The sequence below is a fragment of the Schistocerca piceifrons genome, chromosome 4, assembly GCF_021461385.2.
Source record: "Schistocerca piceifrons isolate TAMUIC-IGC-003096 chromosome 4, iqSchPice1.1, whole genome shotgun sequence".
Lineage (NCBI taxonomy): Eukaryota > Metazoa > Arthropoda > Insecta > Orthoptera > Acrididae > Schistocerca > Schistocerca piceifrons.
In genome coordinates, this window is record NC_060141.1 from 352,318,602 (window position 1) to 352,344,670 (window position 26,069).

General features: G+C 41.0%; 1 protein-coding gene across 1 annotated transcript in view; it reads right to left on the reverse strand.

The window, feature by feature from the left end:
* LOC124795830 (protein spire homolog 1-like) overlaps positions 1–11,156 on the reverse strand; it is a 679,725-nt gene extending 668,569 nt beyond the window's left edge. The window contains exon 1 of the mRNA XM_047259913.1: positions 10,824–11,156. Within this exon, the coding sequence (XP_047115869.1) occupies positions 10,824–11,094 (271 nt within the window). The 5' untranslated portion in view covers positions 11,095–11,156. The remainder of the gene's footprint in view (positions 1–10,823) is intronic.
* Positions 11,157–26,069: the final 14,913 nt, after the last annotated feature.

Here is a 26,069-nt window from a genome sequence, read left to right on the forward strand (position 1 = left end):
TACCCAAGGATTTCTACTAGCCCTAGTCTTTTTACCTACTTGATCCTCTGCTGCCTTCACTACTTCATCCCTCTACTGTAAGATGCTTGGGACAATTTATTGCAGAATTTCATTCATCACCTTTATAATAGTTTACAGGCGACAATACACACCTGTTTTGCGCAAGAGGGAGGTATACTGCGTATAGAAGCGACTGTTTAGGCACCCGTTACTGCCACATGAGTGTTTCACTCGGTCTGAATTTGTTGTCATACACTCCTACAATGATGAGCTACCTGTCACATCACTTGCCTACAAAATTACCTTATCCTTGTGGGTGTTTTTTATGCAGCAGTTTAATACGACAATAGCCTTTGTGTTCCAAAACAAAATAATTTACAGTCCCATTATCCGCATCATGGAAGGAATAAGATAAAAATATGATATGGAAAGAGTATATGAAAGCTGTGGCACAGAAAGCGACTTCGGTTTATCAGGAGAATTTTAGGAAAGTGTGGTTTACCTGTAAACGAGAGCGCATATACACTAATGGCCATTTTAATTGCTACACCAAGAAGTAATGCAGATGATAAACGGGTATTCATTGGACAAAGATATTATACTAGAACTGACATGTGATTACATTTTCGCGCAATTTGGGTGCATAGATCCTGAGAAATAAGTACCCAGAATAACCACCTCTGGCCGTAATAACGGCCTTGATACGCCTGGGCATTGAGTCAAACAGAGATGGCGTGTACAGGTACAGCTGCCCATGCAGCTTCAACACTATACCACAGTTCATCAAGAGTAGTGACTGGCGTATTGTGACGAGCCAGTTGCTCGGCCACCAGCGACCAGACGTTTTCAGTTGGCGAGAGATCTGAGAATGTGCTGACCAGGGCAGCAGTCGAACATTTTCTATATCCAGAAAGGTCCTCACAGGACCTATAACATGCGGTCGTGCATTATCCTGCTGAAATGTAGGGTTTCGCAGGGATCGAATGGAGGGTAGAGCCACGGGTCGTAACACATCTGAAATGTAACGTCCACTGTTCAAAGTGCCGTCATTGCGAACAGGAGGTGACAGACGTGTAACCAATGGCACCCCATACCATCACGTCGGGTGATACGCCAGTATGGCGATGGCGAATACACGCTTCCAATGTGCGTTCACCGCGATGTCACCAAACACGGATGCGACCATCATGATGCTGAAAACAGAACCTGGATTCATCCGAAAAAAATGACGTTTTGCCATTCGTGCACCCCGGTTCGTCGTTGAGTACACCATCGCAGGCGCTCCTGTCTGTGATGCAGCGTCAAGGGTAACCGCAGCCATGGTCTCCGAGCTGATAGTCCATGCTGCTGCAAACGTCGTCGAACTGTTCGTGCAGATGGTTGTTGTCTTGCAAACGTCCCCATCTGTTGACTCGGGGATCGATATGTGGCTGCACGATCCGTTACAGCCATACGGATAAGATGCCTGTCATCTCGACTGCTAGTGATAGGAGGCCGTTGGGATCCAGCACGGCGTTCCGTATTACCCTCCTGAACCCACCGATTCCATATTCTGCTAACAGTCATTGGATCTTGACCAACGCGAGCAGCAGTGTCGCGATACGATAGACGGCAATCGCGCTAGGCTCCAATCCGACCTTTATCAAAGTCGGAAACGTGATGGTACGCATTTCTCCTCCTTACACGAGGCATCACAACAACGTTTCACCAGGCAACGCCAGTCAACTGCTGTTTGTGTATAAGAAATCGGTTGGAAACCTTCCTGATGTCAGCACGTTGTAGGTGTCGCCACCGGCGCCAACCTTGTGTGAATGCTGTGAAAAGCTAATCATTTGCATATCACAGAAGCTTCTTCTTGTCGGTTAAATTTCGCGTCTGTAGCACGTCATCTTCGTGGTGTAGTAATTTTAATGGCCAGTAGTGTAGAACGCTGGGCGATCGAGTACTGCTCGAGTGATTGGGATCCGTTACAGGTCGGATTGAAGGAAGGCATTGAAGCAATTCAGAGGCGGGCTGCTAGATTTGTTACCGGTAGGTTCGAACAACACGTAAATGTTACGGAAATGGTTCGCGAACTCTAATGGGAATCCATGGAGGGAGAGCGACGTTCTTTTCGAGAAACACTACTGAGAAAATTTAGAGAATCGGCATCCGAAGCTGATCGCCGAATGGTTCTACCGCCGCCAACATACATTGCGCGTAAGGACCTCGAAGAAAGATACGAGAGATAGGGGCTCATACGGAGGCATAGAGACAGTCGTTTTTCCCTCGCTCTATTTCCGAGTGGAACAGGAAAGATAATGACTAGTAGTGGTACAAGGTTCCCCCCACCACGCACCGTACGGTGGCTTGCGGAGTATCCCTGTAGATATAGAAATGTTGTGGCGCCAGTCCTCCGAAGTGCCTGAAGAGGGTAGCTGAGGAACGTGCGCCCTACAGCAGCGGACGCGGAGGCAGCGGGAGCCGGCGGCCGCCCGTGGCCAGAAGTGTGCCGCGAGTACGGCTGCTTTGGGTCAGGAATGGAGGCTGCGGGCCGGCCGCGACCGAGCTGGGAAAGCCGAGCTGTCACGTCGCGGGATTATCCTTCCGCAGGTGTCTCCCGCAGGAGGCAGGCAACACTGATGCTGCGGTTTCAGCTTACTGCCCGCTCGGAATGCTCGACCGCAAATTCTCCGCAATGCCTTAACCAAACATGACTTTCGGTCCACATCTACAGGGTGGGCGAGAAGTCTCCGTAGCCCTGTTAATATAAAATATTATGCACTTTGGTAGCTATGTTACTTCTTATCAGTTGTTGGAAATCGTGTTTGCACACGCAGGAGAGCTTCTGTAAAGTTTGGAAGGTAGGAGACGAGGTACTGGCGGAAGTAAAGCTGTGAGGACGGGGCGTGAGTCGTGCTTGGGTAGCTCAGATGGTTGAGCACTTGACCGCGAAAGGCAAAGGTCCCGAGTTCGAGTCTCGGTCCGTCACACAGTTTTAATCTGCCGGGAAGTTTCATCGTGTTTACATGTTTTTGTAGTCGCGGCCGAGTTTTAATTTGTAGCTGTGGCAGATTTTAGCGGTCATAGTTACACAATTGAGGAGAGCTTAGTGACAAGTGTGTGGGTGCACGAACGACTAGACACGAGGCAGACAATGAGACAGACAAAGGGAGCATTCCAGGATACGTTTAATAAGGCTCCACCCCGGAAGGCAACACTTCTGTATTGGGAAAGGCGTGCTTCTGCTCTTGGCGGCATTAAAGACAGATTGCGGAGTGGTAGGAAGAAGGCGCGAGAAGAAGCGTGTGCTGGAATACCTGCTTCGATTGAACAATCTCCTGTGATGTCGACACGTAAACGTGCTTCGGAACTCGGTAACCCGAAAACAACAATGCAAGATCACGTGAAAAAAGACCTTAACGTCATACCTTTTCGAACGAAGTTTGTAAACGAGTTATCGGATACAAAGCGGAATAAGTGCGTTTTAGCATGCCGCGCTTTGTTAACTCTATTTCCATATGCAGTGAACAGTGCCAAGGTTATATTTTCAGATGAATGTGCCATTTATTGCAGTTCACGTGCTTGTCGTCTGACCCAAAGAGAATTTTCATTACACAGTCAAGTTAGAAAAGAAACCGTCTACCGTAATGGTAATGGGACAGCGATGATATCACGCCTGCTTGAACCGTACTTTTTTTTTTTTTGGAAGCGATTGTGAATGATGCGAATTATTTGCGTGTGTTACAAACATGGTTAATATCGCAGCTTGAGGAAAGGGGCCTCATAGAACGCTTATGGTTGCATCATAGGGGCACCTGCTCACTACGACCCTGCAGTACCAGAGTTCCTAAATGAAGACTTTCCAGGACCATGGACAGGTCGTGGTTCTCCAGCAACACCAGCTCCCTTGAAATGCTCACCAATAAGACCTGATCTCACCACACTGACAATTCGTTATTATGAATCATTGAGGCGCATGTGCCTGCGCGTCGTCGTGCTGCAAACGAAGAAGAGCGCAATGCCGCTGAGGATGCCTTTCACATTGTAACACCGGGCATGCTCAAAAATATGTTAAGAAGAACATCGAGACGTATGGGAATATGTTTACAGCGCGATGGGGAACATATAGATACACAGGATAATTAATACGTAAATAAGTACTTTTGCTAAATCAAATCAATTAGCATTCGATACACGGGGTTACGGGGACTTCTCGCCCACACTGTACATCTATAATCCTCAAGCCACCATACGGTGTGTGACGGAAGGTACTCGTATTTCTGGTGTCGCTTCCTTCTTTTTCTCCCTTTCAAGTTCCAGGCGTGGGAAGAGTGACTGTTGGTGGACACTGGACAGCCGTATTAGCTTTATTTCTTTCTTCTTCTCGTCGTCATCGTCATTTCGCGAGGCGTGAGTTGCAAGTAGTAATTTTAACCGACTCTTCGCGAATCGGACGCCCCGGAATGTGAAAAGTCAATGGACTTTAATGAGCATCTCCGTAATGGTCTCGCGCCGACTAAACGCTTCCTCAACGAAACGCATTATCGCCTCCCCTTTCCTCTCACCTATTAACCAACCATGGTAGTTGTGTCCTAGACTGACAGTAATACTCTAGAATCGGTCGAACGTACGCTTCAGTACTAGCAGAAATCAGTTAAATCTCTGTTATACGACAAATCAAGCAACTCTAAACGCTGTCAGTTCAACTAAACACCTTGGAATTACAGTTACGAAGAACTGAAATTGGAACAATCACGTACATAATGCTGGGGCGAAGGCAAACCGAAGATTGCATTTTATTGGCAGAATACTTAGAAATTGCAACAAGGCTACAAAAGAGAATACCTACAGTGGGCTTGTCCATCCTCTGCTAGAGTACTACTATGCGGTAGGGGATCCTTGCCGGATAAAATTGACGGAGCGCATCAAAAAGTCTGAAGAATGGCAGCTCGTTTCGTATTATCGCGAAACAGGGAGGAGAGTGCCAAGGATACGGTAAGCGAGTTGGTCTGGCAATCGTTGCGACGAGCCAGTTTCACGAAATTTCTATCTCCAGCGTTCTCCTCCGAATGCGAAAATATTTTACTGTCGCTACATAGGGAGAAATTATCATGGTAATAAAATAAGAGAAATTAGAGCTTATACGGGGAGATTTAAGTGTGTATTTCTCCCACGCGCTGTTAAGAGAGTGAAGCTGTAGACAAATAGAGGTGGTTCTGCCAGGCACTTATATGTGAATTGTAGAGTTCAAAATTGTTAAGGCTACTGTGGCTACTTGTTGACGAACTGTCTATTGACTTCTGTCTCGGGTTCTTCGAGCGACTTTTGGAAGTTTGTGGTAAGGTCTTATGGGACCAAACTGCTTAAGTCCCTAAGCCTACACACTATTTATTCTTACTTTAACTTACGCTATGGACAATACACACACACACACACACACACACACACACACACGCCCGAGGGAGGACTCGAACCTCCGATGTTGGGGGGGGGGGGGGGGGGGGGAGAGAATAGCAAGGACCGTGACAAGGCGCCCTAGACCACGCGGCGCCGACTTTTGTTTGGTGATTTTCTGGCGTTTCGCCAGCACGAGTGGCTGGCATTGTCAAAGTTTCACCCTCCATTGCTAGTGGTAAACGTGAGTACAGCTCGCGACCGCATATTGTGTGTACCTGGCGCACCAACGTCCAAGGGTTATTCCGTGGCCATTACGGGTACGTTTCTCCCCTTGCTACCTGCAACGATCGTTCGCTGCAGCACGGTAATCCAGTATCCGTCCACCCTTAGGCCGCCTCCTTTCTTGTTGAAGCTGTTCTCATGTTTGTGTATTTCTATAGCTTCTCTGAACAAGCGAATGAGATAGCTCTACTCTAAAGCGAGAACTTCCATGTCAGCGAATTTTACTATGTGGTCGGTCTCACAGAGCTCGAGTTTCACCACAGCCAATGTCTCCACCTGCCCAACATGCAATATCCCTCAAGTTCGGGGAACCTGGTGTTGGTCGATCATCCAGTCATTCCAACAGACATTTCCGCACGTACATGGTATGCGGTATATTCTCGACATTGCAGGTGGGTCCCTTTCCTCCTTTACCGATCTGAGACAATATTTCATCTTCTTTGTCAGTTTATAAATAGTCTTTAAGCCGTGTTTGCGCAACATAAGACTGATTCTGTCCGTCACTCTGGGAATTATGGCAAAAAGGCCGTACCAGACATTTCTTTTTCCGATGTGGCACTTCGCCAAGTATTTGATTCTATGACACTTCTTATATGACTGGTGCAGTACCCATTGATCTTCAGAACGGTTTCCAGGTGTCGCATCCCGCATCTGAGGTGCAGCGGCTCATATATTCGTCTTGCTCGCGTTAAAAACGTCGGCAGAAGAGCCAGAGACAGAAGCGAACAGCCAATTTGTCAGTTGCATAGTAGTCATGTATATTTAAAAGTCTGTAAGCCACTTCTTTCGATGTAATAAATTTCCTTAAGATTCTCCCAATAAATCTCAGCCTGGCATTTGCTTTCCCCACAATATGTTCCACGTGGTTATTCCACTGTAAGTCGTTAGGAGTGGTTACCACTACGTATTTTTACGTACTTTTTCCAATAGCATAATCGGACGGTAGTGGATTTTTTCGCCTATTTATGCGCAAAACGTTACTTTTTTTTTACGTCCAAATTCAAATGCCACTACCTGTACCAACAGGCCACGCTCTGCAGAACATCCTGCAAATACGCTGCAGTCTTACAGCGTTGCCACCTTCCTACAGACAACAATATCGTCCGTGAATAGCCCCACGAAGCCTACAACGTTACCAACCTGATAATTTAGTTTTGTTGTAAGCAGTAATGACCTTATTACACTCCTGAAATTAATCTTTATGTCGGTCGATTTTGTCCCGTTATGCTACACTTAGTGTTTTATCTGCAGTGGGGACATGTATCCAGTCACAATGATGGCCAGCTACTCCGTAAGCTCGTCTTCCTGAAGTCGAGGAACAGGGCATCAACCTGCCCGCTGTTGTCGTCGACGCTCTAGATCTCAGAGCAAGCAAGATCTATTGGGAGAGGGTGAGAGAGAGAGAGAGAGAGAGAGAGAGAGAGAGAGGCATTCCGTCATTGAATCATTTAGTCGGCAGGAGAGCGTTACGGAGATGCTCAACGAACTCCGTTGACAGACGCGACAAGAGAGGCATGAGGCATCAAATCACTTCCTCCTACATGCCTCTTGAGAAATGACAACTACGACAACTTCAGAGAAATTAAAGCCCATTTGGAGGTTTACCGTCAAAATTTATCACACGCGCCATTCACGAATGTAACAGTGGTACCAGAATTACCCCCCCCCCCCTCCCCCCCCCTCCCGCCGCACAATGTATTGTGGCTTGCAGATGGAGATAGAAAACCTAGCTTTCGACATTAACACATGGTCGTACAGAGACCTACCACACCGTGCCACTTGTTTATTGCTATTTTTTCGCCCAGAAAGTAGACGTCTCCTTGAAGTTCATTTTCCCCACACATAAATGCACAGTGCACTCCGGGCCCGGAACACGACGACAATAACTACGTTTACACGGGGCTCCCAACGCCGGCTTTCGTTAGTTAGCCGGTTTACCAATATCGCTTATGATTGGTCATGTGTAAGCAATATCGATTTTTTGGAGTTCGTTCTAACTCCCGGATTTTTACTTTCACAATCAATTTTCGCTCTCCTACAAATATTCTAACTTTCTAAAACATTGTTGGCTGTCAAGTTCAGTCTTGTTTTTTAAAAATGCCCATTAATCTAGACGGAGTGCCTTTTGATCAGCGAAAGAGAAGAAGAAATATTAGACGGGAAGAGAAGTTCTCCATCGCCTACATTGAATTTAAGAGAAACGGTCTCTGCTGTCGAAAACGGAATAGCTGATTTTCTGGAACCATTCGTCAAAAACAACCAACGATCGGTAAATTGATATTCGACCAGGCTACAAAAATCATTTCGGATGTTAATATAAGTACGGCACCGACAAACACGTCCCAAAATTTGGTTTCTTTTTCCGGACGTTATTTCGTGTCTAAACGTAGCGACAATGTTTAGGGTAGACATAATGAAGCAAAGTTCCAGCTAAGTCCCTGATGTGACTGCGGTTGTGCTCGTATAGAAGCCATCTTCTAATAGACGTTAGAAAATTAGCACAATGTTGTCAAACACATAGCACACACGGCTCAATTTTCACTTTGCCCTTGCGTAACACTGAACTTAACATACAGCATCACACATTAAATTTGTCGAACTGCCTGTATGATACACTTTTAACGAACTGTTGGCCTCTCTTGAACGTACAATATATGACTTCGCGTTTGCAAAGATGTTTTAACGGAAGACTTACCATCTGGAACACTCACAATAATTATTAATTTGATTACTGACGTCGATCGGCAACACAAAGTTCAGATCGAAAACTAGCTGTCCCACCGCAAAGCGCTAGAGCTAGAAGAGCTAGAAAAAAAATTCTATGTCCGATCGGGCACAGAACCATTTAGGATTCCCAATTAGTGAGTCATAAATAGTTTAAGCAAGATGTCGATTACACACTTCTAATTACATATCATCACATCTACGCAAAAATAATAAAATCTTATTTTCTGTGAACACACCGAGGAGAACCATAAGAACCTCTCGCGCTGCTACTGAAAATAATCTACATAACAAGTGTCTGAAACCTTCAAAAGCCGTCAGGTGGCCTTTTAAGTAAAATGCGATCACTTAAGCAAACTTAATGTTGTTTAGAAATGCTGATATTTTGATTCTTGTATATTTAACGTGTAATTTATACACGATAGCCGTTAAGTTAGATTATGATTTATGCCTGACTTACATCAATCTTCAGTTCTATGAAGTGATCCAGCTGCTTCGTACCAAGGTCGTGAACAAATATGATCTGTTCGGTGTCGTGGCTAAACAATTGCTCGTCTGTGACAATACCACCAAACACCTTACGAAGATACTGGCATGTCAGAATTTATAATTGCCAGCATGACAGAAAATCGAGGTTCACGATCAATGGAAGTTTTATTTATAACTACATCCATATAAAACTATCAATGACAAAACTGATAAACTGTGTAAGCTAGATAATTAAAAGTTTTAAGCAGCTAAATAGTCTAATGCACACTTATCGCTGTATACTGTTCTCCACAAAGATAGAGAGTATTCAACATTGAACTGCGCGCACTGTAAATTTGCTCTTTGTATAACAGCGTTCTTCAAAAGGGTGCGTATATTGATTTACGAAGATAATGCAACGCGGAGGCGCAAAAGATCGGTTAAAATGTACATTTCTTTTGTGGTGTTACATCTAAGATGTATTTGATTACAACTATGCGCCTGGAGGCAGTGTAAAGCGTTTAACCAACTCACTGCCAAATTTCAACAGTTGACTTACACTCTAACAGAAACGTTCTTTTTCAATCATCCTCTAGCTCCTTTTGTGAGCGCGCGCGCGTTTAGTCCCATCGACGACAGCGCTGCGTCAAAAAGGTGCACGCTTATTTCGACATGCGTAGTGCAGATAATCAGCTGTGGCATCTTCGGAGGAACCAACCCATCATTCTATCTTGGGAAACCACAGGCATTTTATATTTCAAACCGCGATACAGTCTGAACGGAAGAAGATGCAATACTTATTTGTGCGCGGCAAGAAAAAAAAATCAGCTACTGCTTGTAGTATACAAAACAAACAATGGCCATTGTTTACTCGCGTTAAAGACCCCATCCACTTTTTTAAAAATTTCTTTCGCCGTCGCACTATTAACCAAATCAATCTATCAGTTTCACTAGAATCGATACATCAAGCACTACCTTGGTTTTTTTTGGTGCAACTGATATGGTAATCGACAAACTGCGTAACGCAACGACGGTATGAACCCGTCACTTCGTATTGGAAAAAAATCACACAGCATACATTGCGAATTCACGTCTTAGATGCTTTTTAAAATATCTTTAATAAACGTACGTGACGTTTCGAAACGATGATAGACACAGCATCTGTCAATTTATGATTCCGCAGTAATGATACACAAACACAAATTTATCAACACTTCGGTTCAGCTCAACTTTCGTAACTCTAACAATGTAATGGCATACTCAGCGCGAACGCAGAAGCGAAACCTGGGCATTGGTTACGATTAGATACACATACTGTGTTCCCATGGCAGATTAGTCAAATTTTCGGCATGGACTACGGCCAAATAACTAAGTTCCTCGTCAGCATCACAACTTCAACAAAACATCCGTCGCTTGTCACCTGTAATACTAAAAAACGCAAGTCCTGCTTCATTAACTGGCGGGTTCACGCAAAACAAACACGTAAATTTTACGTGATTGTTTGCTTACGGGGATGGATTTTTATTTTATTTTTGTAGAAGCGCATCAGTAACTTTTGGTCTACACATTGTATACCGAACGATGACATCTGTCACTAATGAGTGAATGAAATGCATCTATAATTGTATGTTTCGTTACCTCTGTTACATAGTAACAAGCGTTCCACTTAACTTGAGAGCTTCGCCCTTATTTTGTAAACACGACAGCGTAAACAAACAAAACTTAGCAAAAATGCTTATCAAAGGGTACAACTATAATATATTCCTCTGATGACCGCCACATACATCACAGCGTTGGTTTAGATCTTACTATTTATAACCGGAGAATTTAGGAATTCTATGAGTACTCACATATGCTACATGACTTCACTACTAAATTATCCAAAACCACTGCCGCTTCAACTTGACAACTGCTATTTATCAGTTAAATGACAGCACAGTGATGTATAAAACATGGCCAGAAATTTTTACCTGTGTCGTTCGGCCCTCCACCGGCGAATATCGTGTTTGGGTGCACATATCCATCTTTGTGAAGTAAAACATGCTCCAGTTCTGTCACATAATAACACTTGCCCTTATCACCCGGCATTGCATTTTTAAAGGACTTTGCACACTGATAACACAACGCCCATGCATGCTGCTCATTAATAGGAGCATTAAATGATATTAGAATGTCTAACAAAGAAACACAAGAATTCGCATCCAAACTACACTTCGGAGTCACTTTTACATCGGCCGCCATCCTTACTACGGATTGCTACTGGCTGCTAGCTGCATGTACTAGCGTCTGAATCAACCCGCTCCGCGTTCACGGCTTGCTCGATAGATGGCGCTCGGCGTGCGCGCAGTATAGCCAACACAACTAACATTTCTGCTTATGCAGTTAACGAGGCAATGCCGATAAAACGTTACTATGCAATCCGATAATATTGTTACTATTTTGCAACGCGTTTTATCACTGATGAATTGCATGATTCATGTTGTTCATAAAGCCCACACATATACTTCAACGACTAAAGAGAACGTTTCTTAAAACTCTCAAAATTTTATTTGGTTGATGTCTGAAGAAAGACCCTCAGTATTGAAAACCACAAGGACTAGCTTTAGGGGTGAAGTCTATGAACTGACAAATAGACATCTGTATCACAGTCCAACACGTAGATTGTATCTGTATTGTGGTCTTCTAGAAGACGCAAAAATGCAATCGAGAACGCCAATGGCTCGCACGATGGTATGGAAGAAGGTAGATCGCCCCACAATCTAGCCTTAAACGCAACGGGAAGAAATCTTAATTCAGGAAATTTTTTCTTATTTTTACACACATCTTGCAGCGATTGGCGCTGCGTATAAACAGAGTTCCTGTGAATTGTTGGGAACACTGCTCATCGAAACGTCGTCTGCAGTAGTAAATGTTTGCGTGGACGTGATGGGATTTAGCTTTAGCGTGTACAAGTACTGTTGAAATTTTACATATCGTGATGATTAGGAAAGGTAAAAGCCAAGAAACTAAGCCGCACTACGTTCTATCTGTCCTATAAAGCCATAATTACTTGTAAACTTATTCAATTATATAATGCACCTTGCTAATTGGCGCTGTGAGTAGACAACATAGTTTCTGTTATTAACTGAGTGGAGGCTAGCGGTAGTTCACCAAATTATGGTGGAACACTTGTGGATGGGTATTACAATTCACGTTCTCAGATAATGTAACACAGACTGGAGCGACATATTGTGACGTATTTCTGCATTGCGCTGCCCAGTAACCTGTATGTTATTTAATGAATACGTACGTGATGGTAATAACTAAGCAGGCAATAGCAAAGTAAAGTACTCTAATTCCCTCTTCTGGGTGGACTGGACACTTCCGACTTAGCCGATAGACAAATATGGCCACATTTTGTGCAGTATTTGTATTGAGTTTGTGTCAACAAATACTTCTTAGTAAAAAAAAGTGTGTAGCCTTTGTTTCTTCCGTTGACTACCAATACACAAAGCGTAGATTTCTACAGCTTTGGATTTCAACGTACCGCGAATTAAATGATTCTAAACTAAAAACGCAGCATCAAGTCCTCATATCCAAATTCCAATCATTCTTGTAAACATAGTGCTGCTGAATGTTGTCATCGTTCTTAGCTTAGTTCTTCATAAGTCATTGCATACTCTGTAATCCTATAATATTGTAGTTTATTGTAGAGCATTCTAAAGTCATATAAGTCTCACAGTGTTGTTAAATAGTGCAGTTGTAGATACAGGCTGCTGCTATTATTCTGTGTAAGGAGATCAGAAGTTATTGCACATAATGTAAAGTACCTACCAATACCTTTATTGTCACAGTGAAATATTAAATTCTTTCATCTCATGTTTCAATCATCGCCAGAAGTAAAATGATGTCTGTCACTTACAAAGTAATACGCGTGGAAAGTCAGCAGCCCAGGATTAATGAAATGTCTGCATTTAATGAAATATAATCATATGGGTTCATGGCTGCTTTACTAATTTTAACTAGAAGTAGGACTCTTTGAGAATGCGAGAGTAGGGGGGATAGGCAGCTGGTAAGTAGGACATGAATGTTTGTATACATTGTACAGAACATGTCTCTTAGTATTAAGGAAGGGTTGCATGTTGGAGATCTCAAGCCAATTCACAGCTCCAGAAGTTAACAAATGCCTTCTCACTGAACTGATTGACGTTAACATTGAGTATGTTTAAATTTCTGATTTCTTCTATGGCCAATTTATACAATGTAGAAAACCCAAATTTAAATTTTAAAAATAGCATTCATTTCATTACATTCCTCAACTGGTTTCCTGTGTTATGTCAGTACAAAAACAACTAACATATGTTTAGAATCAAGTACAACTCGTTTTGTAATACCAAGGGCTTTTTTTCATTCACTTCTTCATTCATCATGTTCCATAGATCCAATCAGGAAGGAGAACTTTCAAGAATATGGAATGAGTCAAGGTATATATTACCATAAGATGAGGACATCATACAAACTTTATCTACATGTGTGTTAACAATAAACTATCACTGTATTGTTTAATGCTATTCACAGTTATGCCATATGGATATGAGGCAGGACATGTTTGAACTTCTGATTTAAATTTACTGTGCATGTAGCTAAGACAACTCATTTGCTTTATTAGCAGCATCATAAAACTTTCTCATCATTTTTATGTGGTATGTGTGATCCTGTTATTACAGTGCAAAATTGAATTAGGTTAAAGTATGATAGTGTTTCCTCTATAAAACATGGCTATGGTACCAGACTGATTTGCGGTGTAACCTGTAGTCTAGGTTTACCTGGAAGGTGACAATTTGATTATAAGAATGGATAAGTGTACAACTAGATAATGCTGGGACAACTTTTGTGAAATGCTCCAGAGGAATGAGGAAGTGGACAAAACAAAAACCAGAGGGAGACGGTGTGCTACGTCATGCACATTACAGTGGTTTGCAGAGTATGGATGTTGATGTAGACATAGATGTGTTAAACATCATTGCTAATGAAATACCAGTGCTTGGGAATCGTATAGCTTGCCAGAGCATTCATTACTGTTGCTGTCTAGTTAAATCCTATTGTTCTACATATGTACTGCCTGCATCATATGTAGGTGCATTCAAGAGACCTATGAAAAAGATCATGTTATACCTTTCAGTTTTCAGCTGCAACTGGATTTTTGATTACTTTACAAATGTCTGCTTGTGTGTGTGTGTGTGTGTGTGTGTGTGTGTGTGTGTGTGTGTGTGTGTGTGTGTGTGTGTGTGAACCCACATCCTTTCGTCTTTCCCTCTCCTTCCCTCTTTCCTGATGAAGCAACCGGGTAAGTCACATCATCATTGTTTTTAGATATACTTATTATATAAACATATTTACTTGCATTAAATTTGGTAAGTTGTGACAATTTTTATGCTCAGTTTTTTTCTTTGCTTACTTACTAATTTCTGTAGTCTATCATGTATGCAATAGAAAATAAAAATGAGAAACGAACAAAAATGGGAGATAAGAACAACAAACATTCACATGTCAATGAAGGGGATGGGGTGTTGGAAGTTGTAATTAGGGTTATTGGGGGAGGGGGGGGGGAGTACAAAGACAACTTAAAATTCCAGGAAGAAAGGCTCTCGTCCAGTAACATATATTCATCATAAAGCTTTTGTTGTGCCTATCTGCAACTTAGCACCTCTGCTATATGGTGACCGGCAGTTTTCCTTTTCATAATATTGTCAGTTGTTAGCATTTTACTTAATATTACCTGTGTACTGCTCACAAAATTCTTACTTGAACATGCACATTATTGTAGGGCAAATTATAACCAAGAAAAGTATGACACAACTTTATCAGGAAAGTATAATTCATGTTTGCTGTTTTATAACTAGATCTCTCCACCAGTGATAACTTGATCTCTCGGGATGTGTCCCATTAACCGATCTCTTCTTATAGTCTGATTGTGTCATAATTTTTTTTCTCCCCAATTCTGTTCAGTGCCTTGTAATTAATTATACATTCTGTCCATCTAACCTTTAGCATCCTTTGTAACACCCCATTTCAAAAGCTTCTATTCTCTTTGCATCTTAACTGTTTACTGTCCATTTTTTGTTTCCATATCTGGCTACACTTCATACAAATACCTTCACAAAAGACTTCCCAACACTTAATTCTATATTTGATGTTAAGAAATTTCTCTTCTTCAGACATGCTTTTGTTGCCATTGCCAGCCTACATTTTATATCTGCCCATAATCAGTTATTTGTGGTCATAATCAGTTATTTGGTTGCCCAAAGTGTCTCATTTCCTAATCTGATTTTCTCAGCATCATCTGATTTAATTTCACTACTTTCCATTATCCTTGTTTTGCTTTTGTTGATGTTCATCTATCCTCCTTTTGAGACACCGTCCATTCCATTCAGTTGCTTTTCCAAGTCCTTGGCTGTCTCTGACAGAATTACAATGTCATCGGCAAACCTCAAAATTTTTATTTCTTGTCCCTGAATTTTAATGCCTACTTCAAATTTTTCTTTGGTTTCCTGTACTGCTTGCTCAGAGCACAGATTGAATAATATGGGGATAGGCTATAACCCTGTCTCACCCCTTCTCAACCACTGCTTCCCTTTCATTCCTGTTGACTCATATAACTGTCTTCTGGTTTCTGTACAAGTTTTTGCTATCCCTTTGCTCCCTGTATTTTATTCCTGTTACCTTCAGAATTTCAGAGAGTATTCCAGTTAACATTATCTAAAGCTTTCCCTAAGTCTACAAATGCTATAAACGTTGGTGTGCCTTTCCTTAATCTATTTTCTAAGGAAAGTCGTAGGGTCAGTATTGCCTCACGTGTTCCTACGTCTCTCTTGCCTGCTTCATTTACTGCATTTTTTAAATTTTTTTCTCCTTTCACTAATTATATTCAATATCTCCTGTATTACCCAAGGATTTTTATTAGGCCTTATCTTTTTACCTGCTTGATCCTATGCTGTCTTCACTACTCCATCTCTGAAAGCTACACATTCATCTTCTATTGTATGCCTTTTTCCTGTTCTTGTTAATTGTTGAATAATGCTTACTCTGAACCTCTCGACAACCTCTGGCTCTTTCAGCTTGTCAGGGTTCCATCTCTTTAATTTCCTGCCTTTTTGCAATTCCTTCAGTTTTAACTGCAGTTCATAACCAATAAATTGTGGTCAGAGTCTAATCTGTCTCGGGAAATGTCTTGCAATTTAAAATCTGGTTCCAAAATCAGTCTTGCCATTACATAACCAATCTGAAACCTTCCAGTGTCAAGTGTTAGCGATGATTAAATTATACTCTGTGCAGAATTATACCAGATGGCTTCTTCTTTCATTCCTCTCCCCCAGTCCATACTCGTCTACCATTTTTCCTTCCTTTCCTTTACCTACTATCAAATTCCAGTCTCCCATTACTATTAAATTTTCATCTCCCTTAACTGCCTCCATAATTTCTTTTATCTCCTCATACATTTATTGAATCTCTGTGGAGCTATTTGTTACATAAACTTGTACTACTGTAGTGAGTGTCAGCTTAGTATCTGTCTTGACTACAATAATATGTACACTATGCTGTTCATAGTAACTTAACCTGCATTCCTATAGTCTTATTCGTTATTAAGCCTTCTCCTACATTACCTGTATGTAACTTTGTATTTATAATCCTGCATTCTCCTGACAAGAAGTCCTGTTCCTTCTGCCAATGAACTTCACTAATTCCCACTATATCTAACTTTAACCTATCCATCTACCTTTTTAAATATTCTTAATTATCTGCCCAATTAAGGGATCTAGCGTTCCATGTTCTGATCCACAGGATGCCAGTTTTGTTTCTCTTGATGACGACATCCTCCTGTGTAGTCCTCACCGGGAGATCTGAATGGGGGGACTATTTTATTTCCAGAATATTTTACCCAAGAAGATGCTATTGTCATTTAACCATGCAGTAGACCTGTATGCCATAGAGAAAAATTACGACAGCAGTTGCCCTTGCTTTCAGACATTCGCAGTGCCAGCGCAGCAAGGCCAGTTTGATTGATGTTAAAAGGCCAGATCAGTCAGTCATCCACACTTTGCCTCTGCAGTTGCTGAAAAGGCTGCTGGCCCTCTTCAGGAAACACACATTTGTCTGGCCTCTCAATAGATAGCCCTCCGTTGTGGTTGCACCTACGGTATGGCTACCTGTATCACTTAGGCATGCAAACCTCCCCACCAGTGGGGAGGTCCATGACTCATGGGGAGGGGGCAGGGGGGGAATCTGTAGAACAAATACATTTTGTAACTTGAGCTGCATTTCCCCAGAAGGTTATCCTAAAGGATAGTATTGAACTGTGCTGGTGCCACATCAATTTATTATTCACCTGGCTGCCCAGGAACTTCACTCTTGGAGCCTCATCCATTGTGTGCTCACTGATTTCTATTTCTGGTACTTATAGCATGGAAAATTCTTGTAGAATGTAAATAATTTAGGAGTAAAATGATAACTTACAGAATAACAGAAGTGTTGCATCACCAGTAGGTACCTATAGGTCATTTTTGTTTGTTTGGAGGAACCGCGCGACTACTACGGTTGCAGGTTCGAATCCTGCCTCGGGCATGGATTGTGTGTGATGTCCTTAGGTTAGTTAGGTTTAAGTAGTTCTAAGTTCTAGGGGACTGATGACCACAGATGTTAAGTCCCATAGTGCTCTGAGCCATTTGAACCATTTTTGTTTGTTTGGAACTGCATAAAACAAGCCTTTGTAAGATTAAAGATCAGGCTGATTGCTGTGAACAAGTCATAAGCCTGATCCGATAGTCTCCTCGCTGTGTCTTGTGCAAATGTATTTTGGTCCTTTACCAGTATTTTGTTGTTGTCAGCAAACATCACAATTTTTTAAGGTCTTTCAATGTTCCAGGCAAATCATTTATGCAAGTCAGCAACAGGAAAGGTCCAAGAATTAAATTTGTGAGCTTTAATGTTTCTCCACAATAAACTTAGTCTTGTTTATGTGGCGTCACTTGTTAATGCTCTGTTTTCAATCTTAAGATATGACACCTTCCATGTGAGGTATGTGCCTTTAATCCCATACCTGTTTAGTTTCCCTATTAGAATTTAGTGAGCTATACAAAGACCTCAGAAAATCACAGAAAATTCAAACATGGAAATTCTTCTTGTTTAGTTCTGCCAGAACTGTATTTGTTTGAGAACATTCAAACGAGGGAGAGAACTCTGCAATTAGAGATTAATTGCTTTTCTCCCCTTTTAGAAATGGGTGTTCCTTCTGCATACTTCAGTCATTCAGGAAATTTAATCATGACTCATTAACTCGGGGGCATGTGCAGGTGGGGGGCTGGGTGGATGCTGTCTCATTACTGCTAGAGATTGGTAATCACCACAAGAGTATCTGCTTTCCAGTGATGTAATCTAACCATATTTGTTATGTCTTCAACAGTTAATTTGACTAAACACGTTTTGTGTAGGTGTATACAATGCCTGCCTAAGTAGATGTAATAGGTCAGCAATCGATGACTGAATTTTTTTTCCTCCCTCTGTTTTCTCCTATTGTTAGAAAAAATAAATTTAATTTCATCATTTGTTGAAATGCTGTTGCAGTCAGGGAGTTTAATATCATTTACCTCACAAGTTTATTCACTGCAACACCTAATTTTTTGTGTGTGGTGTAGGGTATTGGAATTTTTGATGTCATGATGAAGAATTTTGCAGTAATGCTAATAGTGCACCTTCAGGTCTTTGATTAGCAGTAGCCCAACTCATATGACACCTGTCCCACAGCAGACTAGTCCTACTTTCCCATGGCATCATCACAAATGGGTTGTTCAACACTAACTAGAAGTTTGTCACGTTTTGTTGTTCACAGCCCAATAGCTTGAAAATGTCATTTGGTCTAATTACATATGTTCTAAACGCCTGCAAAAATAATATACAAAAGTTTATATAAGAAGAGAACTGTCAAAGCAACCCAGTGTGTATGATCCGTATTTCAGTGAGATACTGGATAAATTTCACTGACATGCAGGGCACACAGCAATCAAGTTTTTGTAATCTTCATATTTACAGTTTGTGAATCATTTTTATGCAACTCTCAAAAATTCTTGAGATAACCAACTTTTGAAGTTTTCTGAGTTTCTCAAATACCTTAAAGCAATGGTGTTTTTTCAACAGGTGATGTAGTAGAGTGCCTGCCTGCCATGTTAGTGGCATTGTTGTTTGAGTCAAAATTAATTTTTTTCTTTAAGTATTTTACTCTTCAAGGAAATGCTTGTAGAACAAGCAGCTTTGTTTAAAAATTTACCATGATTGGGAATAAAACCAAGGCTGCCCACATGGCACGTGAGCATTGTACCACAGAGCCAGATTGTGTGTTGAAAAACCAAACTTTAGGATATTACAAATGCTCAGAAAACTTCAAAGTCAGTCTTCTCTAAAAATTTTTTAAGTTGCATATAACTGTGTTGACAGGTTGGTGTTTGTGTTCTGAATTTCACATAACATAAATGTCAAAAAATAAAAAAATCTAACCGCCATGTGGTCTCGTTGTGAGTTACATATGAGGTGGCAGCACTTTCGCATGCATGGGCTTAGCAATGTCTTGTGGAAACTCTTAAGCTGGTAAGCTGATTCACCCATATTGCCCATATTTGGGTAGAGCAGGACCCTTAGCTGTTGGAGCGCATGAAGATGCTTGAAAGCTGTTGATGGCCTTCCATGGTAAGCCTGAAGCATTGAGCAGTGTTGGTGTCTTCTTATTTTCTTATTGACTCTCAGGCTCATTATTCAACGTCTGTATAAAGGGCCATGTAAGAGTTGGCGAATGTAGTCATAAGTATGTAAGATCACGACATAATCATTATCGATAGGTAGAAGAACAATGCTGTTATCTTCTCACAGATCTTTTAGTGCTATATTTTCACTTAAGGAGATGCTGGATTTAGTTGGTCTATCTTCGGCCAGCATATGGTACTACTTCTGTCATATCTACTTTGAACACTGTGACCACTTGTTGTATTACACGGTTCACAACTGATATAGTTAACAATTATTGTTTCTCTACAAAGTTTACATCTGTGTCCATTAGTTTGCTGTGGAAGTAATTGACACAATTCCGAGAGAGGTTGAAAATTGGGATGAGTTGAGAGGATAAAATTACTGTTTCCTGTATTTTCTTATTTCCTACAATGTATCTTTGTGTGGATAAGCTTCTTTGTTGAATTCCTGGAATTGCTTCTTTAAGTCTGCCTTCCTCTTTGGTGATAGCCCACCTGAGATCGTCTAGACGATGAAGAGGTTTCCCGGGGTGATGCATTGCAAGTTTCAACTGGTCCCAAGAACACCCATTTGCATTACTATCAGCAGATACTCCAGGCAATTCAGTTTGTTTCTTTCCTGGCTTTTGGGGGTAATTGGTCACATAGGGGAAGTTACGAGCTTATTCATTATTGATTTGAGAAAGCAACCTTTACCAAGCTGATGATAAGGTAAGAAAATAGGTTGGAAGATTGTGATCCAGTGCTGCACAGCCTTTAAATTATCCTCGGTAACAATGAGAAGCAACACTTTTTTATGCTGAGTACTGTCTCAAAACATGGCTGATCCATGTCCCTGCTGAATCCATGGGGCTGCATGCCTGAGATGTGCAATGTTACCTGGGCACCTCCATACCTTTTTCTGTTGACTGGTAGGCACCAGACAAATACTGCACTCATCTGAGAAGTTAACTCCATGCCAATGTTTCAGATTCCACTCCAAGTGTTTCCTTGCCCACGTACTTTGCACATCATGGTGCTAGTGGGGTTTGCATTTTAGTCTATAATGGAGATGTAAATGTGATATTGACAGTTTGGAGGTGGTTGAATATTGAGTGCGTTGACGAAACATTTCAAGTTGCCTCCAAGAAACAGTAGGCATATCTGTTGCATTCTGTTTGAGGTACCTGTGATTCATAATTTGTAGACAGTAGTGATCAGCTGGTGGTGTTGACTACGAAGCAGATCTTCAATTTTTTATGTCTCACAATATTGATGAAATGCTCTGACATTTCTGCAGTGTATGCCAAAAATCGGCAGTCAGCTCCCCTACTGACAACCATTCTCACCATAATGACATCGGCACACAGTCAAAGCATGAACTGACCCTTTGAGGAACATTGCAAGACTTACAATGTACAAAAGCTGCATTGTGCCATTCAAAATTGGACTACAGTACAGCTGGCTGTACTTAGTAATTTCCTGTGGTCAAGAGAGTGTTGAACAAGAGGTTTCCAGTCTTTCTTTTATTAAAAAAATGAAATGGAAAAAACCACAAACTATGCGCGTCATATGGTTTGTGCAAAATAATTTTTGAGCAGTTCGCGTGTCTACTTCATTTTACCTTGTTGTTTAGGTGGATCCTGTATAATTTCACACTCATTGTTTCTTTTAATGTATGACCATTTATATCTACTTTTGCTGTTAACAGTGAAACACTAAGGATGGAATAACAATAATACTGTAGAAAAGATAGATCGTTTCTCACCATATAGAGGCATTAACAGGTCATTTTTGGTTGTTCAAAATTGTATAAAATTAGTGAAATTACGACTTACACCATTTGATGTGAACCATTTGTTATCCTTTCCAATTATCATGTGAGCTGCATGTGGCAATGTTTAGTTTGGACCTTTGAGTTGCCTACCTGTGTCATCCACAAACACTATAGTTTTTGAACAGCGCTTTAAAGCCACTGCAATGTTTTAATACAGAATTGCAACAGACTTCAAGTTAAAGCCAAATAAAGCTTTTCTCATATTAATATTTACTGATGTATAGCCAATCCTGGGCCTTTTCTCAGCAGTGAAGTAATTTTTATTTACTAATGGTCTGTGGTGTTCTAAACAGGCCCTGTGTAACACCTGCCTCCTGTTGTACGAGTAAAACACATTTTCTCTCTAAATGCAAAACATGGTCATGCATAATTGACTTTAGAAGTTGAGAAGTTCCATGGTTTGAATTAGAAACATAAATAAACTACAGCATGCATAAATATCAATAAACAATGAACTAGCCTCAAAACATCTTCACTTATAGTAATGGGAAGTCCTCAATAGTATATAAATAATGTAAGTGGTAAACAGACATATGTTATATAAAACAAATAAGTCACAATTTTTCACTGTAAACTGTACATGAACTGGAGAGATGAAACAATTTAGTGTTGAAGTTATATGCATTGCATGTAAACATTTTTCACAATGCAAATGAGAAACCATCTACCAAGATCACCTCATCAGTCGCCTTTGGCCTACTATCCAAAACTTACACAGTCGTAGGAAGTTATGTCCAGGAGAATTAAATCTGACAGACAGTGCATTTTGGTACCCATTTATAAGAAACTGCCTTCAAAATACGTGCTATTTGTTCATCCTGTGGTGTTTTTATAGGCAGCACATTGGGTCACAATACACTTGATTGTGGAATGAGCAAACAATACTTACTGTGTCTTTGCTACTGTAATTACTGGGAACTTCTGTGCTATTTTCAAAATAAAAATTGCACAGGGTATGTGTAATCCCAGAACTCCTATTTTCCCATTACTGTCGGTCAAATTCCTCTGCATTTGATATAACTTTTGTAGCAGATACTGGAATACTTGCCCATAATTGCCACAGTTTAACGTCCTATTGATAGCAAGGTTGTGGAAATACTCTCCAGGTAATATCTGCATAAAAATCCACCTCTAAGCTCTCAGGTTTACAAATCTCATTTGGTGCAGTCCCCAATAATCAGGCTTTCCTTCTCATCACATAGAAAATGTTATGGAGGAGGCTAACCAAAGACTGTGTTTTATTGGCAGGACACTTAGAAAATGTAACAGATCTACTAAGAGACTGCCTACATTTCGCTTGTCCGTCCTCTTTTAGAATACTGCTGCGTGGTGCTGGATCCTTACCAGACAGGACTGATGGAGTACACCGAAAAAGTTCAAAGGAAGGCAGCACGTTTTGTATTATCGTGAAATATGGGAGAGAGTGTCACAGAAATGATACAGGATTTGGGCTGAAAATCATTAAAAGAATGGCATTTTTTGTTGCTACGGAATCTTCTCACAAAATTCCAATCACCAACTTTCTCCTCCGAATGCGAAAATATTTTGTTGACACCGACCTACATAGGGAGGAATGATCACCATGATAAAATAAGGGAAAGCAGAGCTCGTACAGAAAGGTATAGGTGTTCATTCTTTCCACGCACTATACGAGATTGGAATAATAGAGAATGATGAAGGTTGTTGTGTGAACCCTCTGCCAGGCACTTGAATGTTATTTGCAGAGTATACATGTAGATGTAGATGTAGATCCCATTCAGTAAGTCTTCCATGACCCCAGAGTTCTGGATGACTTTTCCGAACTCTATCCCATTTCCTATAAAACGTTCTATTATATGAGTGTTCTCCTGTCGCTGCTTGGTGTGTAGATTTTTTTTATCTATCCATTTACATTATATTGTCAGTTATTGTTCTTGAATTTTATGGGAAACATGCTTTGTATTACCTGGATGCACACAGATGTTTGTGCTTACCAGTTTTGTCTAGAATACTAAATTCAGCCAAATTGTTTTCCTTCATACAAACTTGTCAGTAACTGAACTGAAATCATTAAAGTGTAGTACACAACTTGGGCCATGGCCTTTTACGGGAAATGTGCTTACCAACTGGCCATCCTGACATAGCTCACTGCCCAGTTCTAAGTTTCAATCTATCAGTACTTCTTTTGTAGTTCTGGGATACTACAGAGATTCTGTTGCATATTTTGGTGTACTAGAAGGTCAACTTTCGGTACAGCACACATTTCACTCCTCAGGGACATATTCTTTCTGAAGACAATTCTTAGTCTGTTTGTAATCCATCGTCTGCCATATCTTTTCTCCCAAGTGCATTAGCCAAGCGAAATATGTGTGCAACAAGATCTCCATAAGTCTTCAGCCCATGGTTTGGTTTAGACACACTGATGTCATCTTTACCGTATGGACTCGTGGTGAGGCTGACCTGTTGAAATTCCTGTTCTGAATACCTTCTCCCAATTAAATTTCACGTGGCCCTATTTTGAATCCCGTGCCACTTTCCTTGATGTTGATCTCATCCTCACTGAAGGCCGGCTACACATTTGTGTCCACATTAAACCTATTAACAAACAAGAGTACTTATATTTTGACAGTTGCCATCCTTTACATGCCAAATGTTCACTCCCATACAGCCTTGGCATTTGAGACAAACGTAATAGAAACTTCCTGGCAGATTGAAACTGTGTGCCGGACCGAGACTCGAACAAACATAATTGTTCAGATACAGATTCATTACAGCAATACACCACCATTTTCACCTCAGCCTTCACTGGGTGTAATTACCCCACCAGCCTAGTTCAAAAGCAGATTTCCCACGTCATCACACCCAATCCTGGTGCTGCTTCTGTCAGATTTTGCCCACCACACCTAGAATAGCTTTTTGTCACTGTCCCAGTCTCCGCAATATCTTGTTATGCTCCTTCTGCACCCATCTCCCTACCCTATGGGTCCAACCCCTGTGACTGACCCCACTGCAAAACTTGTCCATTGCACCCTCCTACCATGACCTGTACCAGCCCTGTAACATATACAGTCAAAGGGAGAGCCACCTGTGAAATGAGACATCATATACGAGCTGTTGTGGAAACACTGTTTGGTGTTTTACGGTGGCATGACTATCACCAAATTATTAATTAAGATGAATGATCATAGGCATAGAGCATGCTCTATGACATGACAGTCATGACCTCAGTGTCTGTTTCACCACACTCGCCACCTGGATTATTCCCCTAAACATCTGTTTCTCATATCCACAGGTGGGAACTAGCGTTGCAACATTTCCTTGGTTCTTGCCACCCACCTGGCCTCAATTTTCATTAATCTCTTCTGTCTCAGTATTTCTTCACAGTAACTACTCTTTTTTTTTTCTACATCTTTCATTGTCTAACCTGTCTATTTTTCACCGCCCTCTCCCACCTCTGTTACCTACAATGCACTTAGCTCTTCACTCTCATTAACTCTTCCAATTAACTCATGCAAGATGTTTAAGCAGTAATCTCTGTCTTGCATATTAGCCTGTCTCTAACCTTTAAGCTCACAGGTTTTAAAATCTCATCTGATGCAGTCCGCAGCAATCAGTATTTCCTTCTCATCCCGTATGGTAAGTCTTCCTTGACCCATGGTTCTGTGCGACTTTCCCAAAATCTACCCCTTTTCCTAGACCTCTCCAGTCCTTTTCCTTCGCCCCTCTTCCTTCTTCTTCAACCCTTCTGCCTGAAGGAGGAGTCGCTGGCTCCAAAAGCTTGCCTAATTATAACCTTCTTTTATGTGTGTGTTCTGCCACTGCTTGCTGAGTAGATTTTTCATCTATACAATTAAATTATTTTGTGAAAGATCTCCATAGGGTTTGAAAAGTAGGAGATAACTGAGGCAGAGAGAAGCGTTGAACTGGTTCACGAGATATGCTTAGCTAACATTGTTGGTAAGGGAAAGAGTCTAGTGTTAGCCCAATTCCAACAAATCTTTAGACGTATCTGGAAGTTTCACTACAGTGTCTTGACGCAACAGAGTGAAATGTGCATTCTTAATACAAATTACTAGCATAGTTTAAGAGAAGTGATTGAAATTTATAAACAGTGTGACTAAGTTGCTGCCACACCATCAATTTTTAAAAATTCTGTCATGATCTCTAGTCACAGTTTCGTCTGTTGTGATATCAAACCAAACAGTCAGTTAATGTTGTTCAGAGTTATTGGCTACCAAACTGCTTTTAAGATTCAAGCCCATAGTTTGTGGGTACTTCCATTCCAGAAGACTGATAAGTTAGTTTTATAGTGACCATAAACCATATACAGTGTTGGAAAATGAAAAATTAATACCTTTAGAAATGTGACACTGAAATACCATTTTGTATTGGATACAAATAAAGGACAGTAAAGTTAATGATTCAGAGTTACATGTTATAGATGTAAGAGCAACCTCTAACTGAGCAAGAAAATGTTGAGAATATACGGATTGTATTTCAATTGTTGTAATAGTGGTCTGTTGTTTCAAGCATTGTACTGGGTTAGTAAGAAAGGTAGATACCAACAGGTCAATTCATGTCAGTTACGTGTTCCATGTATCACTTTGCTTGACATGTTCGTATGATGTGGAACTAGTCAGAATATTAAC